At 49.1% G+C, this 18195-nt stretch overlaps 1 protein-coding gene across 3 annotated transcripts in view; it reads left to right on the plus strand.

Annotated features, from left to right (window-relative positions):
* Positions 1–18195, plus strand: part of TCP11 (t-complex 11) — a 20842-nt gene that overhangs the window by 433 nt on the left and 2214 nt on the right. Inside the window, exons 2-10 of one of the 3 annotated variants that reach the window (XM_006144190.2) lie at positions 47–184; positions 298–357; positions 3518–3614; positions 6605–6725; positions 11294–11514; positions 12144–12280; positions 12531–12748; positions 12837–13018; positions 17399–17562. In XM_006144190.2, the coding sequence (XP_006144252.1) occupies positions 61–184; positions 298–357; positions 3518–3614; positions 6605–6725; positions 11294–11514; positions 12144–12280; positions 12531–12748; positions 12837–13018; positions 17399–17562 (1324 nt within the window). In that variant the 5' untranslated portion in view covers positions 47–60. Of the gene's footprint in view, positions 1–46; positions 185–297; positions 358–3517; positions 3615–6604; positions 6726–11293; positions 11515–12143; positions 12281–12530; positions 12749–12836; positions 13019–14722; positions 14941–15569; positions 15707–15956; positions 16175–16262; positions 16445–17398; positions 17563–18195 lie in introns of those variants that run through there. The other 2 variants (XM_027770204.1, XM_027770205.1) reach the window with 2 other exon arrangements.

The following is an 18195-nucleotide window of genomic DNA, read 5'->3' on the forward strand; positions in this document are numbered from 1 at the left end:
AGCGTCTGTCCTTGTCGCCAGCAGGGCGCCGTTTCCCCCAACGCAGGTACCATCGGCAACATGCCGGATGTCCAGGACAGCGCGCCCCCGAAGGACCCTGGCGATGCAGAGAGCGGGACCTGCCCGCCCGAGACATCGGGACCGTCCCAGGAACGCCACGGCGCCCCCAAGGACCCCTCTCCACGTAGGTCCGGGGCCACCAGGACGGGGCTCCACGCCGGTAACCCTCTCCTCGCTCCCTGCCGCCGTTGTCTGCTCCTTAACGTATCCCGTTCAAATCCTCGTCTTTACTCGCAGGCCCGCTGCTGACCAGAGGTCTTCAGAGAGGTCTTAGTCCTGGACAGAAAAGCGACCCAGGTGCGATGCCTTACATCTGCTAAGATCTCAGGCCGAGTCCGCTCCGAGCCATCGCTCGGCTTTATTTGAATGCATGAGTGGAAACGGCAGCTCTTTGGGGTTGAATTTAGAGAACGCCAGTGACCTCAGACGCGGGTCAGTGTGTTCTCGGGGCTTTGCGGACTCAGGCCCGCGACTCCCTGCGGCTTTTAACCCGGCGTAAGGCTGCCTCTCTCTGATGATAACCAGCAGAGAATCCAACCGGCCAGCAGTCTAAAGGGCTGTCCCCATGCAACAGCCTGAGCTAGAATTCTCCGGGATGGAAATGTTGAAAAATTCATTCAAGGGCCTGCTAGATTGGTGTCCCCTATGGCCACATGGAGTCGCTGCTGGTTTACAGAAGGCACCAAAGGGGCGTCTAGGGTTTGGTAAGTGTGAAGCCAAGGCGGGTCAAAGCCCTCTCTTTTGTAAACACCGTTTAAGCTGCAGAAGAGGCTGTTTAAAGGAACCCACAGGTAAATTACTGTATAAAATGAATAAGCAAGTTTCTTAAAATAAAAAAAAGATTGTATGTAGTTTGACTTGGTTAGTATTGCTATTTTGAAAATATCTTTGTCCTTGAAACTTTGATTTTTTTTTTTTTTAGTTATTATTTTTTTCTTTTTTTGGAGAGGTTTTTGCTACAGGGTGCGTGCACTCGCCAGACAGACAGAGACCGAGAGACAGAAAGCGAGAAATCACCCCCCAGGGGGGATGGTCACGCCGTAATCCCTTCTCCTCCATTCTCCTCTCGGGATCTTGGGCACGCACGCACACGCGCCCGGCGTGAATTTAAGCCACCGGGTCTGGGACTCGAACCGCGGTCGACTACTTGGGAGTCCAGCGACATGGCCATTATGCCAACTGCTGGTCCCTGTTTTTTTTTTTTTTTTTTTTAAGGTTTTTGCCATAAGGCATGTGCACTCGTGCGAGAGAGACAGAGAGAGAGAGAGAAACCACCCCACAGGGAGGACCGCAACCTGGCAGTCCCTTCTGCATTCTTCTCTTGGGGTTTTGGGCATGCATACACATGTGCCTGGAGTGATTTTCTTTATTTCTTTTAAAGACTTATTTATTTTTTACTATTTTAAAATTTGACTAGAGAGAGAAAGGGAAAGAAAGCAAGCAAGCTGCCAGGGCCTGGATTGAAACCACAGTTGGCCATGTGGGAGTCCAGACCTTAGCCACCATGCCGGTTGCCACCTAAGCCAGCTTTTTAAAGCTTTTGCCATGGGGTATGTGCACTCGCCAGACAGTGAGAAAGAAAGTGAGAAATCAACCTTCCAGGGGGGATAGCCACTCCGCAATCCCTTTTCCTCCATTCTGAGATTTTGGGCATGCACACATACATGCACCCAGCGATTTTCAAGTCGCCAGGTCTGGGACTCGAACTGGGGTCAGCCATGCAGGATTTTAGCTCTATAAGTACTACACCACCTGCCGGCCCCACCCGGAGTGATTTTCAAGCTCCTGGGTCTGGGACTTGAACTTGGCCATGTGGGAGTCTAGCACCTTAACTACCGCTCTACCTGCTAGCCCTGCAATGTGGATTTTTAAAATATAATTTAATTTTTTATCTCTTTGATTCTTTCCAGAATGTTCTAGAGTTGCTTAGTGCTGTATTACTTTTGAGCAACAGGACAGTCTTGACAAGGCAGGCTATGAACTCTTGATTTGTTGGATTTGGAAAGTGTGCCTGTGTACAAGAGTTGCCTCAACCTCCCTTTGAAGATTTTCTCTTAGTTCTTATTTAGCATTAGTGAATTAGCAATAAGTCTGTTTACATATTCGACTGTGTTTTGCCATTTGGGCTGGAAGTAGACTTCGAAGAGGTTGCAGAAATAACGGGAATGCCAACCATTCCTTTAAGGTCCACTTCTTCTTTATGTTAGGGACTTAATAGGCCTCTCAGGAATAATACTCAGAATATCATCTGTAGGGAGAATTTAGCTTAGGTAGAGCATCAGAGGCAGGAAGAAGAAAGTGAATTCTTAGTACTCTTAGGTAAACATTCACTTACTTATTTCTAGACGGTGTGCACACGTGAGAGACAGAGAGAACACCCCACACAGGCTGGCGATGCCACAGTCCTTTTTCCAGTTCTGCACCCTGTTAGGATCCTGATTGCACATGTGCCTGGTGCAATATTTATTTATTTATTTAAAGAGGGATTTTTGCTATAGGGTGCATGTGCTTGCTGTAGAGACAGAAAGCGACAAATCACCCCCAGGGGGGATGGCCACGCTGCAATCCCTTCTCCTCCATTCTCCTCTAGGGATCTTGGGCACGCACGCACACGTGCCCAGCATTAGTTTAAGTCACCGAGTCCGGGACTCAAACCGCGGTCGACTACATGGGAGTCCAGTGACATAGCCATTACGCCAACTGCTGGTCCTGCTTTAATTTTGATTTTATTTTCTCTTCTTGGGATTTTGGACACAAATAGGTGCCTGGCATGTTTTCAAGCCCATGGGTCTGGGGTTCAAATTGTGTAGTCAGCCACGTGGGAGCTAGACACCTTGACCTCCATACCCTGCTGGCCCTTGATTTTCCTTTTTTTTTTTTTCCCTTCACTACAGGGTGAGTGCACTTTCTGGAGAGAGACAGAGAGGGAAAATGAGAAATAAACCCCAGAGAGGGTGACCACTCCACCCTCCCTTCTCTATTTTTCTCTTGGGATTTTGGGCATGCCACCTGCTGGCTCTGTTTTCAGTTATTTTTTAAGGAATTAATTAATTTTATTTAGTATTATTATTATTTTTTAATTTGACCAGAGAGAGAGAAAAAGTGAGAAAGCAAGCTGCCAGGTCTAGGCCTCGAACCATGGTCCGCCATGTGGGAGTCCAGTACCTTAACCACCACATCACCTACTGGCCCTAAGAGAAAAGTTTTTTCAATGTTTCTGTTTTCTCTTTTTTATAAATTTGCTTCTTTGTTCTCCCTGTTCCCATGCTGGACTACTCCGTTTCCAGCTCTGTTGGGGCGTAGAGCTCAGAAAATAGGAGGCCTCGGTGAGTCCTTGGAAGATCAGTGCGGAGAATGTCAATTCCAGGCTGGCTGGGTTGGGTGGACCCTTGACTGAAACACAAGTGCAGACTTGTCTAGTTTCGTTGTTGTCCACCATAAGTCCTCTGTGTCCCAGGTCTGACAGAGACGATGAATGAGGTTTCCAAGCTGAGCACCGAGACTGGGATGAATCATGATTTACGCAGGAAAGAGAAGATTTTCCCTCCAAGCAGGTATGGGCGCTTCCACTTCATTGTACTCACCCTAGGATAGGTACTTAGAGCTGAGGACTTCTGAGCAGACTGAGCGTTTCTAGTTAGTCATACACATCAGTATTTGAACGTGCGAGGTCTCAACCACTCGAGTAGAGTAGGAAGTTGTAGCTATTGGTATCAGAAGGTCAAGCGAACGGTATCTCACCACTGTCTAAACCAAAGCGGAAGTGGTGAAACAAATAGGGTGTTTTTCAGATCTTGTCTCAAAGACTTCCTTCTGGTTCAGAGTCCTTCATGAGACAGAGAGAGGGAAAGTGAGCAACCTCCCTTGGGGGGGGGGGGATGGCCACAGGACAGTCCTTTCTTCTCCATTGTCCCCTTGGGATTTTGGGCAGTACACACACATGTCTGGTGTGGTTTTTAAGCTGCTAGGTCTGGGACTCAGATATGGTCAGCCACATAGGAACATAGAAGTCCAGCACCGTGCCACCTGCAGCTCCCCCATAACATCTTAATTTCCACATGCTCTCCCTTACTCTGCTTTGAGGGGTTCCTTTCAGTAAGCATCTTTTTCATGTTCTTAACGTTTTCAGTTGGAACCCAGAAGTGTTAGAGTGAATGGAAAAGCACTTGACATTTCTGGGCTGGAGGTCACACACCGAAATACGTTTTATATCTTATATTATGGAGGTCATGTGTCTGTGACAACAGCGAGTTTCCTTACCTGCTCTTGCTTGCTGCTGTTGAAGTTGACAATTTTCCAATAAAAGTTCACTTACAAAAATAAAATAAATTGAAAAATCATTTAAACATCATATATATACATATACATATGTGCGCTTACACACACACATCATACATACAGACATATATGTGAAACTTAAGTCATACATCTCAGCAATTGGGTTGTCAGAAAAGTCATGACAGTCGTGGCCGGCAGGTGGCATGGTGGTTAAGGACGCTGGACCCCCACATGGCTGACTGCAGTCCGAGTCCCGGACCTGGGGGCTGGCTTTCTCATTCTCTCTCTCGCTAACTCTGTCTCTCCCTGGTCAAATTAAAATAAATAAAGTTAAATGAAATAATTCTTAAAAAAAAAAAAAGTCATGACACAGTTTTTGTTGTTGTTGGAGAGGTTTTTTTTTTTGCTATAGGGCTCATGTGCTCGCCAGAAAGACAGAATGAGAAATCACACCCCCCGGGGGAATGGCCTTGCCACAGTCCCTTCTCCTCCATTCTCCTCTCGGGATCTTGGGCACGCACGTACACACATCCAGCGTGAGTTTAAGCTACCGACCGGGTCTGGGACTTGAACCGTGGTTGACTACATGGGAGTCCAGCTACATAGCCATTACGCTAACTACTGGTCCCACACATTTTGGCATAGAAAAACAAAAAATATGCCATGAATTTTCTGACAGTAAATATGCAAAAATGTGTCATGACTGTTCCAACAAGCCAACAGATGCACAGTTTTGCTCAACTCCCTTGACTCAGGGTTCTTCCTACTACAGAAGGAAGACTATTCTGAAACCACAAGAGGCCTTCTGAGAGGTTTGGCCGATGCCCTTGAAACCCAGGTCTCACCCTAGCCTGTTCCTTTCTGCAGTGCACGCAGCTCCTGTCCGTGCCCGTCAGAACAGTGGTGGCGCACCGTTCTAAACGCTGTGTGGGGCTCGGGCTCGTGATCCTGTACCTCTCTTCCAGCCTGGAGAGCAAGGGCAAGGAGACGATGCACAATCTCAGATATGGTCAGCCACATAGGAACATAGAAGTCCAGCACCGTGCCACCTGCAGCTCCCCCATAACATCTTAATTTCCACATGCTCTCCCTTACTCTGCTTTGAGGGGTTCCTTTCAGTAAGCATCTTTTTCATGTTCTTAACGTTTTCAGTTGGAACCCAGAAGTGTTAGAGTGAATGGAAAAGCACTTGACATTTCTGGGCTGGAGGTCACACACCGAAATACGTTTTATATCTTATATTATGGAGGTCATGTGTCTGTGACAACAGCGAGTTTCCTTACCTGCTCTTGCTTGCTGCTGTTGAAGTTGACAATTTTCCAATAAAAGTTCACTTACAAAAATAAAATAAATTGAAAAATCATTTAAACATCATATATATACATATACATATGTGCGCTTACACACACACATCATACATACAGACATATATGTGAAACTTAAGTCATACATCTCAGCAATTGGGTTGTCAGAAAAGTCATGACAGTCGTGGCCGGCAGGTGGCATGGTGGTTAAGGACGCTGGACCCCCACATGGCTGACTGCAGTCCGAGTCCCGGACCTGGGGGCTGGCTTTCTCATTCTCTCTCTCGCTAACTCTGTCTCTCCCTGGTCAAATTAAAATAAATAAAGTTAAATGAAATAATTCTTAAAAAAAAAAAAAGTCACGACACATTTTTTTTTGTTGTTGGAGGGGTTTTTTTTTTTGCTATAGGGCTCATGTGCTCGCCAGAAAGACAGAATGAGAAATCACACCCCCCGGGGGAATGGCCTTGCCACAGTCCCTTCTCCTCCATTCTCCTCTCGGGATCTTGGGCACGCACGTACACACATCCAGCGTGAGTTTAAGCTACCGACCGGGTCTGGGACTTGAACCGTGGTTGACTACATGGGAGTCCAGCTACATAGCCATTACGCTAACTACTGGTCCCACACATTTTGGCATAGAAAAACAAAAAATATGCCATGAATTTTCTGACAGTAAATATGCAAAAATGTGTCATGACTGTTCCAACAAGCCAACAGATGCACAGTTTTGCTCAACTCCCTTGACTCAGGGTTCTTCCTACTACAGAAGGAAGACTATTCTGAAACCACAAGAGGCCTTCTGAGAGGTTTGGCCGATGCCCTTGAAACCCAGGTCTCACCCTAGCCTGTTCCTTTCTGCAGTGCACGCAGCTCCTGTCCGTGCCCGTCAGAACAGTGGTGGCGCACCGTTCTAAACGCTGTGTGGGGCTCGGGCTCGTGATCCTGTACCTCTCTTCCAGCCTGGAGAGCAAGGGCAAGGAGACGATGCACAATGCTTTCTGGGACCATCTTAAAGAGCAGCTAGCGGCCACGCCCCCTGACTTCAGCTGTGCTCTCGAACTTCTCAAGGAAATTAAAGAGGTGAGTGAGTGACCTTCCATTTGTAAATGTGAAGTTCTTAGACATTCCTAGCTCCCTGGAGTGTCGGTGGCCAGCAGATCCTAACTGAACATGGCCACGAATCAGTCAGAGTCTAGTCAGCAGATGAGAAGTGCACAGTAATTTGAACGAGGAAGATTTAATATAAAAATGTTATAACAAGGAACTGAAGAAATAAAGGCTTGGCTAGTAAGAAGTAAAGAGAACCCAGAAGAATCCCAGATGGGGTGGCAGGGTCTGCATACCCCTGTGGCTGATGTGTGACATCAGGGACTTTGCTGGGGAGGCCACTGCTGTGCCAGGAGAGCCGCTGGCCTATGTGTGCCGCTGACCACTGCCTGGCAGGAGCCATGCACTGAAGAAGCCATCGTGCTGCAGGGCTGGTGTTGCCATGCACCTCAGGCCCACCAAGCTCACATAGCAGAACTGGAAGAAATGCTCTTGCCTTTTGTGGTGCCTTTAATTTGTGGGAGATACACCTTAAGGTGACCCTTAATTATCTGCACCCTTTGTAACCTTGTCCCTTTGAGTGTGGACGAGGTCTGCAGCTGACTTCTAACCTGCAGAACGGCGAAGGTGACGGGCTATGCCTCTCGTGGTTGCCTTTCACTATGTGAGGCTCCATCTCAGCAGACTGGAGGGAGAGAGTCCCCGTGACCTGCCTGTGAAGAGGCCACAAGGCAGGGCACCGTAGGTGGCCTAGGACCTGGGAGCATCCCACAGTTTGTAGGAAGTTGGGGCCTGAAAGCACACAGCGGTAAGGAAATGGATTCTGCAAGCAGTCTGAATGAGCTTGGAAACAGCCTTCCCCAGTCAAACTTCCGAATGAGAATGCAGCCCAGCCACTGACTGTAGCCTTGTGAGACCTTGAGCAGAGGACCTGGCTGAGCTGCGTGTAGACTCTTAACCCACAGAACAGTGGGATACTAAGTGTGTTGTTTCGAGCCACTACATTTATGCCGGTTTACTATACAGCATAGAAAACGAAGTACTAACACCCTCTACTGATGAAGCTTGAAATCGAGCCATCTGGTAAAGGACAGGTACTGAAAGCACTTGGCTCCATCTTCCCAGGGAAGAGAAAAGAATGACTGGAACTTGGAGGCAATACTGGAAGACGCCCACGGTCCCCTCTGGCTATTCAGCTTCCATACGCACCCTCTACACACATTCAATTCCTGAAAAGAACCCTATTTCTACCCAATAATACGCAGCCATCCGTCTCACAAGTTCTCATCCTTGCCCAAAATGAGGGACACGTGGTCCAGAGAGTTTCCTTACCCATCACAGGCAGCTGCTCAAATGCGGTCACAGTCCCACTGAATATTCTGTTACCTGAAAGCTAAATTGTAAAGTTAACGTCCAACAACCTGTATATAAAGTACTAAGGGCAAGGAAGAAGGACAGAGGTTAGCTTGGGCAAATTAACATGCCTATAACGAGCAAAGGGAACATGTACAGCCCTTGTCTCTGTGACCGGACACAAGGCTAGAGCGGACTGTGGCTTCCTCCCTCCACTGCTCATCCTGTTCCCTTATCCTTAGCTGGAGCCTCCCCTGGCTGGAGTTGGAATGACCCAGACGTTCATGCCCAGAGAATTTGCATCTTCAAACGTTTTGCCTTGTTTGTTTGTGATGGCTTCGTTAGTTGCTGTTGGACTTGGAAGCACTAAGAGACACTTTAGAGGACCTCCTGGTTTCCAGGCCTCGTCCTTGCACTGTGTAGCAGCAATTGGGTTTCTTCCTGGGATTCATATCAGCTGATCCAGCTGGTTGGTTCAGTAGTGTAAGGAGTCCAGATGGGCCAGGTGGCGGTTTCATCTTCTAATTCACTGGAACCAATGCAAGGACTACCCCCAAATCAGGAGAGCTCAAAGTTGGCAGGACGGGAAACAAAATTTCTGCAAGTGAGTTATTAGGTGTACCAGTGAGAACTCGTCCTGCTCCACCCCTTGGCTTATCGGCTCGTGTAATCTGGCTTTGGGAGACAGCACCACAGAATGGTCTTTGATTCAAGCATATATTGCATTTTGTAAGACAGAACCCCTTCCTTTCAGGTATTGTTTCTCAACAATGCTGTACCTGAGTCTTCAGTAAGCCACTTTTCGCTTAGACCAGTTGATTCTCAATAAGGGGTATTTGGTCAGATCAGTTAGTTTTTATGTATGTATGTATATGTCTGAGAGAGGAAGCAGCACCCTTGACAGGGTTCATCAGGCCGTTATGTCCTTTTCCCAGGCGTCCAGCTCCTCAGGATCTTGGGTGCCCATGTGAGTGCATAGTGTGTTTTCAAGCCCACCCAGGGATCCAAACCCACAGTCATCCATATGGCTTCCAGCCTTGCTGGGCACTTGGCATTACTACTGTGCCACAGTGGCGGGGCCAGACCAGCTGATTCTGTGGGTATGAAGCTATTGCTGCACTTCCTTAGCGGTGGTGAAGTCCCTTCATCAGACACCCATGGGCACGCCAGGACCCAGGACAGTGGCTGAAGTAGTCTGTGAGGTAGATGGATGTCCGTGCTGACAAGCATTGCAGAGAGGGAAGACAAATCCACATCCAGAAGAGAGAGAAAGCACCTCCCAGTGGGGCGTGGTGATACGGCAGTCCCCTCTCCATTTCTGCATCCTGTTGGTATTTTTGGCATATGTACACACATGCCTGGTGTGTTTTTCAAGCCACCGAGACTGGGACTTGAACCATGATCAGCCATGTAGACTCCGGCTCCTTCAACTACTAACCTAAGGTTTTAATCTTGATGAAGTTTGATTTATGTAGTTTTCCTTTGGTTCTTGGGCTTTTTGTGTTATATCTTGCGAAATTCAAGATTATGAATATTTATCCCTATGTATTCTTCCAAGAGTTTTCTAGTTTTAATGCTTATGTTTTGGTCCATTTTGAATGTATTTTTTCTAATACGGATTCAGGTAAAAATCTTCTTTGGTCTCTCATATATAGAACTCTAGTTTTCCCAGCACCCTTTGTTGAAAGCCTGCCCTTTCTCTAGTGAATGATGTCGGCATCGTTGTTAGGAACCATGTGACCATAAACCCAGGCTCTCCCCCGCCCCCACTAGGCTCTCTATCCCGTTGGTCTTTGTCTGTCCTTACACCACTGTATGGTCTCTTAGCGGCCATCTCCTTTCATGACTGGTTACTGCTGGGCGTGTCTAATCTTGTGACTGACTTAGACATCACCTAGTTCCTTCTGGGAAGCTCAGGCCACACGGTCACCCGGTATCCTGTGGGGATGTGTTTATTTTCTACCAGGGCCCCTTAGTAAGCCAGAAGCTGTTTCTCAAAAGATAAATAGCAACTTAAAATAGTATGAAGCAACTTTCGTTTTATGGAACGCTAACAGTTATCTTGCTATGACAACATGCAAGCAGATTAAACAAATTTCACTCAATTAAATAGCTACTGAGCTGTCATCTCCCGCCCCACCATATTCTGTGTTACAGAGGCAAGGAGATGAATAAGAGAGTCTTTATTTATTTATTTCTTTTAAAGTTTTGCCATAGGGCTCATGCATTCCCTAGAGAAAGAGAGAGGGAAAGTGAGAAATCACCCCCAACCCCGGGGGGATGGCCACTCTGCAGTCTCTTCTTCTCCATTCTCGTCTCGGGATTTCGAATGTGCATGCTTACGGCACGATTTTTAAGCTACCAGGGCTGGGACTCGAACTGCAGTTAGCTGTGTGGGAATCCAAAGCCTTAACCACTGTGCTACCTGCTGGCCCCTCAAATAACTAATTTTTTAATCAAATAACTATTTTAATAGCTCCTTTGCCTATTTTATCCTTGCTCCTTAAAGTAAAAATAATCTCAAAACTCTCTTTTCAAGTGAAGAGTGCCTCATCACACGCGATGGTTGCATCTTCTACGTGCTGTGCTCCGCCCTTCTTTTTGCCATACCTTCTTGATTTTATTCATCTCTTTTTCTCATTCTACCTTGAAAATGACATACTGTTGCTGTAATTGACCTCTTAAGCCTTGAATTATTTTTGGTCCCTAAACAAAAGAAAGTATTTTATAGGAAATTTAGGCACCCAACTTATTGATCCTTTTAAGATGTAGGCTAGAGGGGCCAGCAGATGGTATGGTGGCTAAGGGCACTGGACTCCCACATGGCTGACTGCGGTTTGAGTCCCGGACCTGGTGGCTTGCTTTCTCCCTTTCTCTTGCTCGCTCTCTCTGTCCCTCTCTGGTCAAATTGAAAAATAACAATAATAAATGGAATTAAATACATAATTCTTTTAAAAAAAGAATAAAAGGGGGGACCAGCAGTTAGTGTAATGGCTATGTCGCTGGACTCCCATGTGGTCGACTGCGGTTTGAGTCCCGGACCCGGTGACTTAAAATTCATGCCAGGTGTGTGTGCGTGCGTGCCCAAGATCCCGAGAGGAGAAGGGATTGCAGCGTGACCAACCCCCTGGGGGGTGATTTCCTGCTTTCTGTCTCTCTATCTCTCTGGAGAGCACATGTGCCCTATAGCAAAAACCTCTCCAAAAAAAAAACGATGTAGACTAGGTGTCTGACTCTTTCCTGGTCAGATCTTGCTATCGCTGCTATTGCCACGCCAGAACCGCCTAAGAAATGAGATCGAAGAAGCCCTCGACATGAACTTCCTCAGCCAGGAGGCAGAGCACGGGGCCCTGGATGTCCCTCACCTCTCTAAGTACATCCTCAGCATGATGACGCTGCTGTGTGCACCAGTTCGAGATGAAGCAGTGCAGAAGCTAGAGGACATTACAGACCCTGTTCCGTTACTGAGGTGGGAATTTTGCCACTGCCCCTGAAACCTGCCTCACCCCTGAGCCAGAAAAGCTGGGTCAGACGCTGAGTTATACCCTCTGCCTTAACTGGCTCTTCCTGCCAAAGAACTAAGACCCCTCTTCTCGTCTTGGGCCTCTAGACTTTTCTTTTCCAAAGATGGCCAGACAGGGCCCATTCTGGATTTTCTTTTCTCTAAGTTCATATGCTCTGAGGGGGCAGGGATAGGAGGTTACCTTTATTTCGCAGGTATGGGAACTGAGACCTAAAAGTTAAAAAAAAAGAAAAGGGCATTTAGCTGAATGAGTTAGGAAAGCAGCCCCTGTAACCCCAGTCCCCCGAGAGAATGACTGACATGCTCATGTGCCTCCTCCTTAAGAGACAACAGAAGGACCGCAGTGAGGAAGGCCTAGACACTTCCACATCCGGGCACTTGTCTGTTCCTACACCTGTCACTGAGCCACTCAGGGCCTTGGGTCCTGAGCCACATGCCACCCTTTGTAAACCTAAGAGGCAGGACGAGGCGCATTTAAGCCCCGCCCCGCTCTTGAATACGTGACTGCTGACTGCGTAGGTCTCCTGCTCAGTAGATTTCTTTCCGCGGTGCATGTTCTTACTTCCCCGTGTCAGAGGCATCCTCCAGGTGCTGGGCCTCATGAAGATGGACATGGTGAACTACACGATCCAGAGCCTTCAGCCCCACCTGCAGGAGCACTCCATCCAGCACGAGCGGGCGCAGTTCCAGGAGCTCCTCAGCAAGCAGCCCGGTACGGACGTGGGGCACCCGGGGAGGGCGTGGCTGGGGTGCTGGTGTTCCAGTATCTGCCTCTTTTTAAAAAGAACAGGAAGTTTCTTTCCCAGGAAAGGAGAGGGAGAAGGAATGTTTATCTAGGACAGAAAGACCCTCCTGGCGTTTGGCGTTTGTTTATTGACTGGAGAATACCTTACGAAGAACCATTGTGTCAAAGTCAGGGGTAAAGACGCTGAAGATGCTCATGTACTCCCTTCCCCATGCAGGCCTCCTGGACTACACCACCAAATGGCTGACCCAAGCAGTGGCAGACCTCACCACACCACCCTCGACTTGCCCTGACACTCCTGACTCCTCGGGTGTGCCCGGTCCCTCACCCAGTGAGGCAGCCAACGTCCCAGAGCCCCTCAGCCCCACCATGGTGCTGATCCAGGGCTTCCTGAATCTCCTCCTCTGGGACCCTGAAAACGAGGAGTTCCCGGAGGTAGGAATGTGGAGGGGTGTTGCCTGGTCTTGTATGCAGAGCTTCCATCAGGACCCCCTGTCCTGACAGCCTGCCTTCCCGTTCCCAGACACTGCTGACGGACAGAGCCCGGCTGCAGGAGCTGGAGACGCAGCTGCGCCAGTTAACCGTCCTGGCCTCGGTCTTGCTAGTGGCCAGTAGTTTCTCCGGCAGTGTTTTGTTCGGCTCCCCCCAGTTTGTGGATAAACTGAAACGCATTGCCAAATCCCAGATGGAGGACTTTGACTCCAGGTGAGCGGCATAGATCTCTGTTGGAGTGGAAGATGGCGTGGTATTTAAGACTCAGGCGGGTAGGGAGAGAAGGCTTATTCTCCAGCACTAACCTCAGGCGTTTGGGAGCCGAGTCCAAAGATCGCTGGTTTCTTTCTGTAAATGCTCTTGAGGCTTAAGACAAAGAAAAACAAAACTTCCTTCTAGGGGCCAGCAGATGGCGTAGTGGTTGCATCAGTGACTCCCACATGGCCAATCACAGATCGAGTCCTGGACTCGGTGGCTTGAAAAGGCACCTGTGCATGCATGCCTGAGATCCCAGGAGGAGCAGGAGAAGGAATTGCAGTGTGGCCATCCCTAGACATCACCTAGTTCCTTCTGGGAAGCTCAGGCCACACGGTCACCCGGTATCCTGTGGGGATGTGTTTATTTTCTACCAGGGCCCCTTAGTAAGCCAGAAGCTGTTTCTTAAAAGATAAATAGCAACTTAAAATAGTATGAAGCAACTTTCGTTTTATGGAACGCTAACAGTTATCTTGCTATGACAACATGCAAGCAGATTAAACAAATTTCACTCAATTAAATAGCTACTGAGCTGTCATCTCCCGCCCCACCATATTCTGTGTTACAGAGGCAAGGAGATGAATAAGAGAGTCTTTATTTATTTATTTCTTTTAAAGTTTTGCCATAGGGCTCATGCATTCCCTAGAGAAAGAGAGAGGGAAAGTGAGAAATCACCCCCAACCCCGGGGGGATGGCCACTCTGCAGTCTCTTCTTCTCCATTCTCGTCTCGGGATTTCGAATGTGCATGCTTACGGCACGATTTTTAAGCTACCAGGGCTGGGACTCGAACTGCAGTTAGCTGTGTGGGAATCCAAAGCCTTAACCACTGTGCTACCTGCTGGCCCCTCAAATAACTAATTTTTTAATCAAATAACTATTTTAATAGCTCCTTTGCCTATTTTATCCTTGCTCCTTAAAGTAAAAATAATCTCAAAACTCTCTTTTCAAGTGAAGAGTGCCTCATCACACGCGATGGTTGCATCTTCTACGTGCTGTGCTCCGCCCTTCTTTTTGCCATACCTTCTTGATTTTATTCATCTCTTTTTCTCATTCTACCTTGAAAATGACATACTGTTGCTGTAATTGACCTCTTAAGCCTTGAATTATTTTTGGTCCCTAAACAAAAGAAAGTATTTTATAGGAAATTTAGGCACCCAACTTATTGATCCTTTTAAGATGTAGGCTAGAGGGGCCAGCAGATGGTATGGTGGCTAAGGGCACTGGACTCCCACATGGCTGACTGCGGTTTGAGTCCCGGACCTGGTGGCTTGCTTTCTCCCTTTCTCTTGCTCGCTCTCTCTGTCCCTCTCTGGTCAAATTGAAAAATAACAATAATAAATGGAATTAAATACATAATTCTTTTAAAAAAAGAATAAAAGGGGGGACCAGCAGTTAGTGTAATGGCTATGTCGCTGGACTCCCATGTGGTCGACTGCGGTTTGAGTCCCGGACCCGGTGACTTAAAATTCATGCCAGGTGTGTGTGCGTGCGTGCCCAAGATCCCGAGAGGAGAAGGGATTGCAGCGTGACCAACCCCCTGGGGGGTGATTTCCTGCTTTCTGTCTCTCTATCTCTCTGGAGAGCACATGTGCCCTATAGCAAAAACCTCTCCAAAAAAAAAACGATGTAGACTAGGTGTCTGACTCTTTCCTGGTCAGATCTTGCTATCGCTGCTATTGCCACGCCAGAACCGCCTAAGAAATGAGATCGAAGAAGCCCTCGACATGAACTTCCTCAGCCAGGAGGCAGAGCACGGGGCCCTGGATGTCCCTCACCTCTCTAAGTACATCCTCAGCATGATGACGCTGCTGTGTGCACCAGTTCGAGATGAAGCAGTGCAGAAGCTAGAGGACATTACAGACCCTGTTCCGTTACTGAGGTGGGAATTTTGCCACTGCCCCTGAAACCTGCCTCACCCCTGAGCCAGAAAAGCTGGGTCAGACGCTGAGTTATACCCTCTGCCTTAACTGGCTCTTCCTGCCAAAGAACTAAGACCCCTCTTCTCGTCTTGGGCCTCTAGACTTTTCTTTTCCAAAGATGGCCAGACAGGGCCCATTCTGGATTTTCTTTTCTCTAAGTTCATATGCTCTGAGGGGGCAGGGATAGGAGGTTACCTTTATTTCGCAGGTATGGGAACTGAGACCTAAAAGTTAAAAAAAAAGAAAAGGGCATTTAGCTGAATGAGTTAGGAAAGCAGCCCCTGTAACCCCAGTCCCCCGAGAGAATGACTGACATGCTCATGTGCCTCCTCCTTAAGAGACAACAGAAGGACCGCAGTGAGGAAGGCCTAGACACTTCCACATCCGGGCACTTGTCTGTTCCTACACCTGTCACTGAGCCACTCAGGGCCTTGGGTCCTGAGCCACATGCCACCCTTTGTAAACCTAAGAGGCAGGACGAGGCGCATTTAAGCCCCGCCCCGCTCTTGAATACGTGACTGCTGACTGCGTAGGTCTCCTGCTCAGTAGATTTCTTTCCGCGGTGCATGTTCTTACTTCCCCGTGTCAGAGGCATCCTCCAGGTGCTGGGCCTCATGAAGATGGACATGGTGAACTACACGATCCAGAGCCTTCAGCCCCACCTGCAGGAGCACTCCATCCAGCACGAGCGGGCGCAGTTCCAGGAGCTCCTCAGCAAGCAGCCCGGTACGGACGTGGGGCACCCGGGGAGGGCGTGGCTGGGGTGCTGGTGTTCCAGTATCTGCCTCTTTTTAAAAAGAACAGGAAGTTTCTTTCCCAGGAAAGGAGAGGGAGAAGGAATGTTTATCTAGGACAGAAAGACCCTCCTGGCGTTTGGCGTTTGTTTATTGACTGGAGAATACCTTACGAAGAACCATTGTGTCAAAGTCAGGGGTAAAGACGCTGAAGATGCTCATGTACTCCCTTCCCCATGCAGGCCTCCTGGACTACACCACCAAATGGCTGACCCAAGCAGTGGCAGACCTCACCACACCACCCTCGACTTGCCCTGACACTCCTGACTCCTCGGGTGTGCCCGGTCCCTCACCCAGTGAGGCAGCCAACGTCCCAGAGCCCCTCAGCCCCACCATGGTGCTGATCCAGGGCTTCCTGAATCTCCTCCTCTGGGACCCTGAAAACGAGGAGTTCCCGGAGGTAGGAATGTGGAGGGGTGTTGCCTGGTCTTGTATGCAGAGCTTCCATCAGGACCCCCTGTCCTGACAGCCTGCCTTCCCGTTCCCAGACACTGCTGACGGACAGAGCCCGGCTGCAGGAGCTGGAGACGCAGCTGCGCCAGTTAACCGTCCTGGCCTCGGTCTTGCTAGTGGCCAGTAGTTTCTCCGGCAGTGTTTTGTTCGGCTCCCCCCAGTTTGTGGATAAACTGAAACGCATTGCCAAATCCCAGATGGAGGACTTTGACTCCAGGTGAGCGGCATAGATCTCTGTTGGAGTGGAAGATGGCGTGGTATTTAAGACTCAGGCGGGTAGGGAGAGAAGGCTTATTCTCCAGCACTAACCTCAGGCGTTTGGGAGCCGAGTCCAAAGATCGCTGGTTTCTTTCTGTAAATGCTCTTGAGGCTTAAGACAAAGAAAAACAAAACTTCCTTCTAGGGGCCAGCAGATGGCGTAGTGGTTGCATCAGTGACTCCCACATGGCCAATCACAGATCGAGTCCTGGACTCGGTGGCTTGAAAAGGCACCTGTGCATGCATGCCTGAGATCCCAGGAGGAGCAGGAGAAGGAATTGCAGTGTGGCCATCCCTGCAGGGAGTGATTTCTCACTTCTCTCACCGTCTCTGTTTCTCTCTGCTGAGTGCATGTACCCTATGGCAAAAAAGCCTCCGAAAATAACAAGGGTTGTGTGGAGGGCAGTTTGCTGCACGTGGCGATGACGTGGGCTGATAGTTTTAGTGCAGCTGGGCGCTCAGTCAGCCATACCCATCGGACGTCCACCCTGGGGAGGGCCACACACCCACGGAGGAAGGAACCGGGTAGCTTGTCATCCTGATTGGTGAGTAGGCTAAATGACCGTGGAAAATGTCCAAGAAAGTCTCGTGTATGCACAAATAAAGTCCATGGGGCCGCCAAGGCACGGTGGCTCCGAGGACAGAGCTAAACGCTTCTCCAGAGTTGGTTTCACAGTGTAGCTTCTTCCCTAAGAAGCAGACCGTCACAGATACAGCGAGAATAGTCCGTATCTTGAGGGTGACAGTGACCACACTGTACCTACCACTGGGCCCTGCTGTCTGCCGGAAGCGGGGTGGGGGAGGGTGACCGGGATTTCCCTCACATGGGCCTGGCTCCTTGTGTGGAGCCTCCTGGACAGTGGCCCATGCGGTGGCCACCCAGTGGGTGCCAGCTTGCTCTCTTGCGGTCTAGGCCCGAGGAGGCTATGGTGACTGTGAGTGAACAGGTTTCTCAGGAAATCCATCAAAGTCTCAAGAATATGGGCCTCGCTGCTCTGAGCAGTGACAGCACAGCGTCTTTGACAGGCCAGCTTCAGAACATCGCCAAGAAAGAGAACTGTGTCCGCAGTGTGATTGGTGAGCATGTCTGAGGTGGTGACGATGCTGGGGGCAGGGGGCTAGATCTCAGCACGGGAAGTCGCTTAACAATAAAAGCCATGCTCACTGGGCTAGTTACTGTTTCGCCTTCAGTGTTTTCACCACGCTGGGCTGATAATATATATCCCTTTCAGTTTCAACACCGACTGTGACCTGAAGGAAGAGTCACACCCAGGAATTATGACCTCTAGGTGTGGGGTACGGTCCCCCCAGCCTGGTTCAGTCTCCTTGGCCTACTGGTCATTCTCCGACTACAGCCCGAGACGTCCGACATCCCCCCCAACAAGCTGATGTCGAATTAGGGTAGAGAACATGTCCCCCAAGTAGGGGACTCCACCCAGTATCGGAATGGAGGCCGTGAGCTTGGCCAGCCCGCTCCGCACCTCGGCCATCTGTAGGATCCTTCTGAGGCCCTCCTTGCATGTCAGTCACCATTTTCTGACTGTTGGCTACTCCAGCAACCTTTGGAATAGTCAGAAATGTACTAATTCACTAGTTTTTCTCACTTTGTCCATGAGACTTAGATAGCAGCCCCCTTCCCAGACAGAACAAGTGGGCAGGGTGGTGACTAGCACAGTTAGCTCGGAACATGGCGAGTGCAGCGCGGGGGTG

Source organism: Tupaia chinensis, unplaced genomic scaffold, assembly GCF_000334495.1.
Source record: "Tupaia chinensis unplaced genomic scaffold, TupChi_1.0 Scaffold000116_1, whole genome shotgun sequence".
NCBI lineage: Eukaryota > Metazoa > Chordata > Mammalia > Scandentia > Tupaiidae > Tupaia > Tupaia belangeri.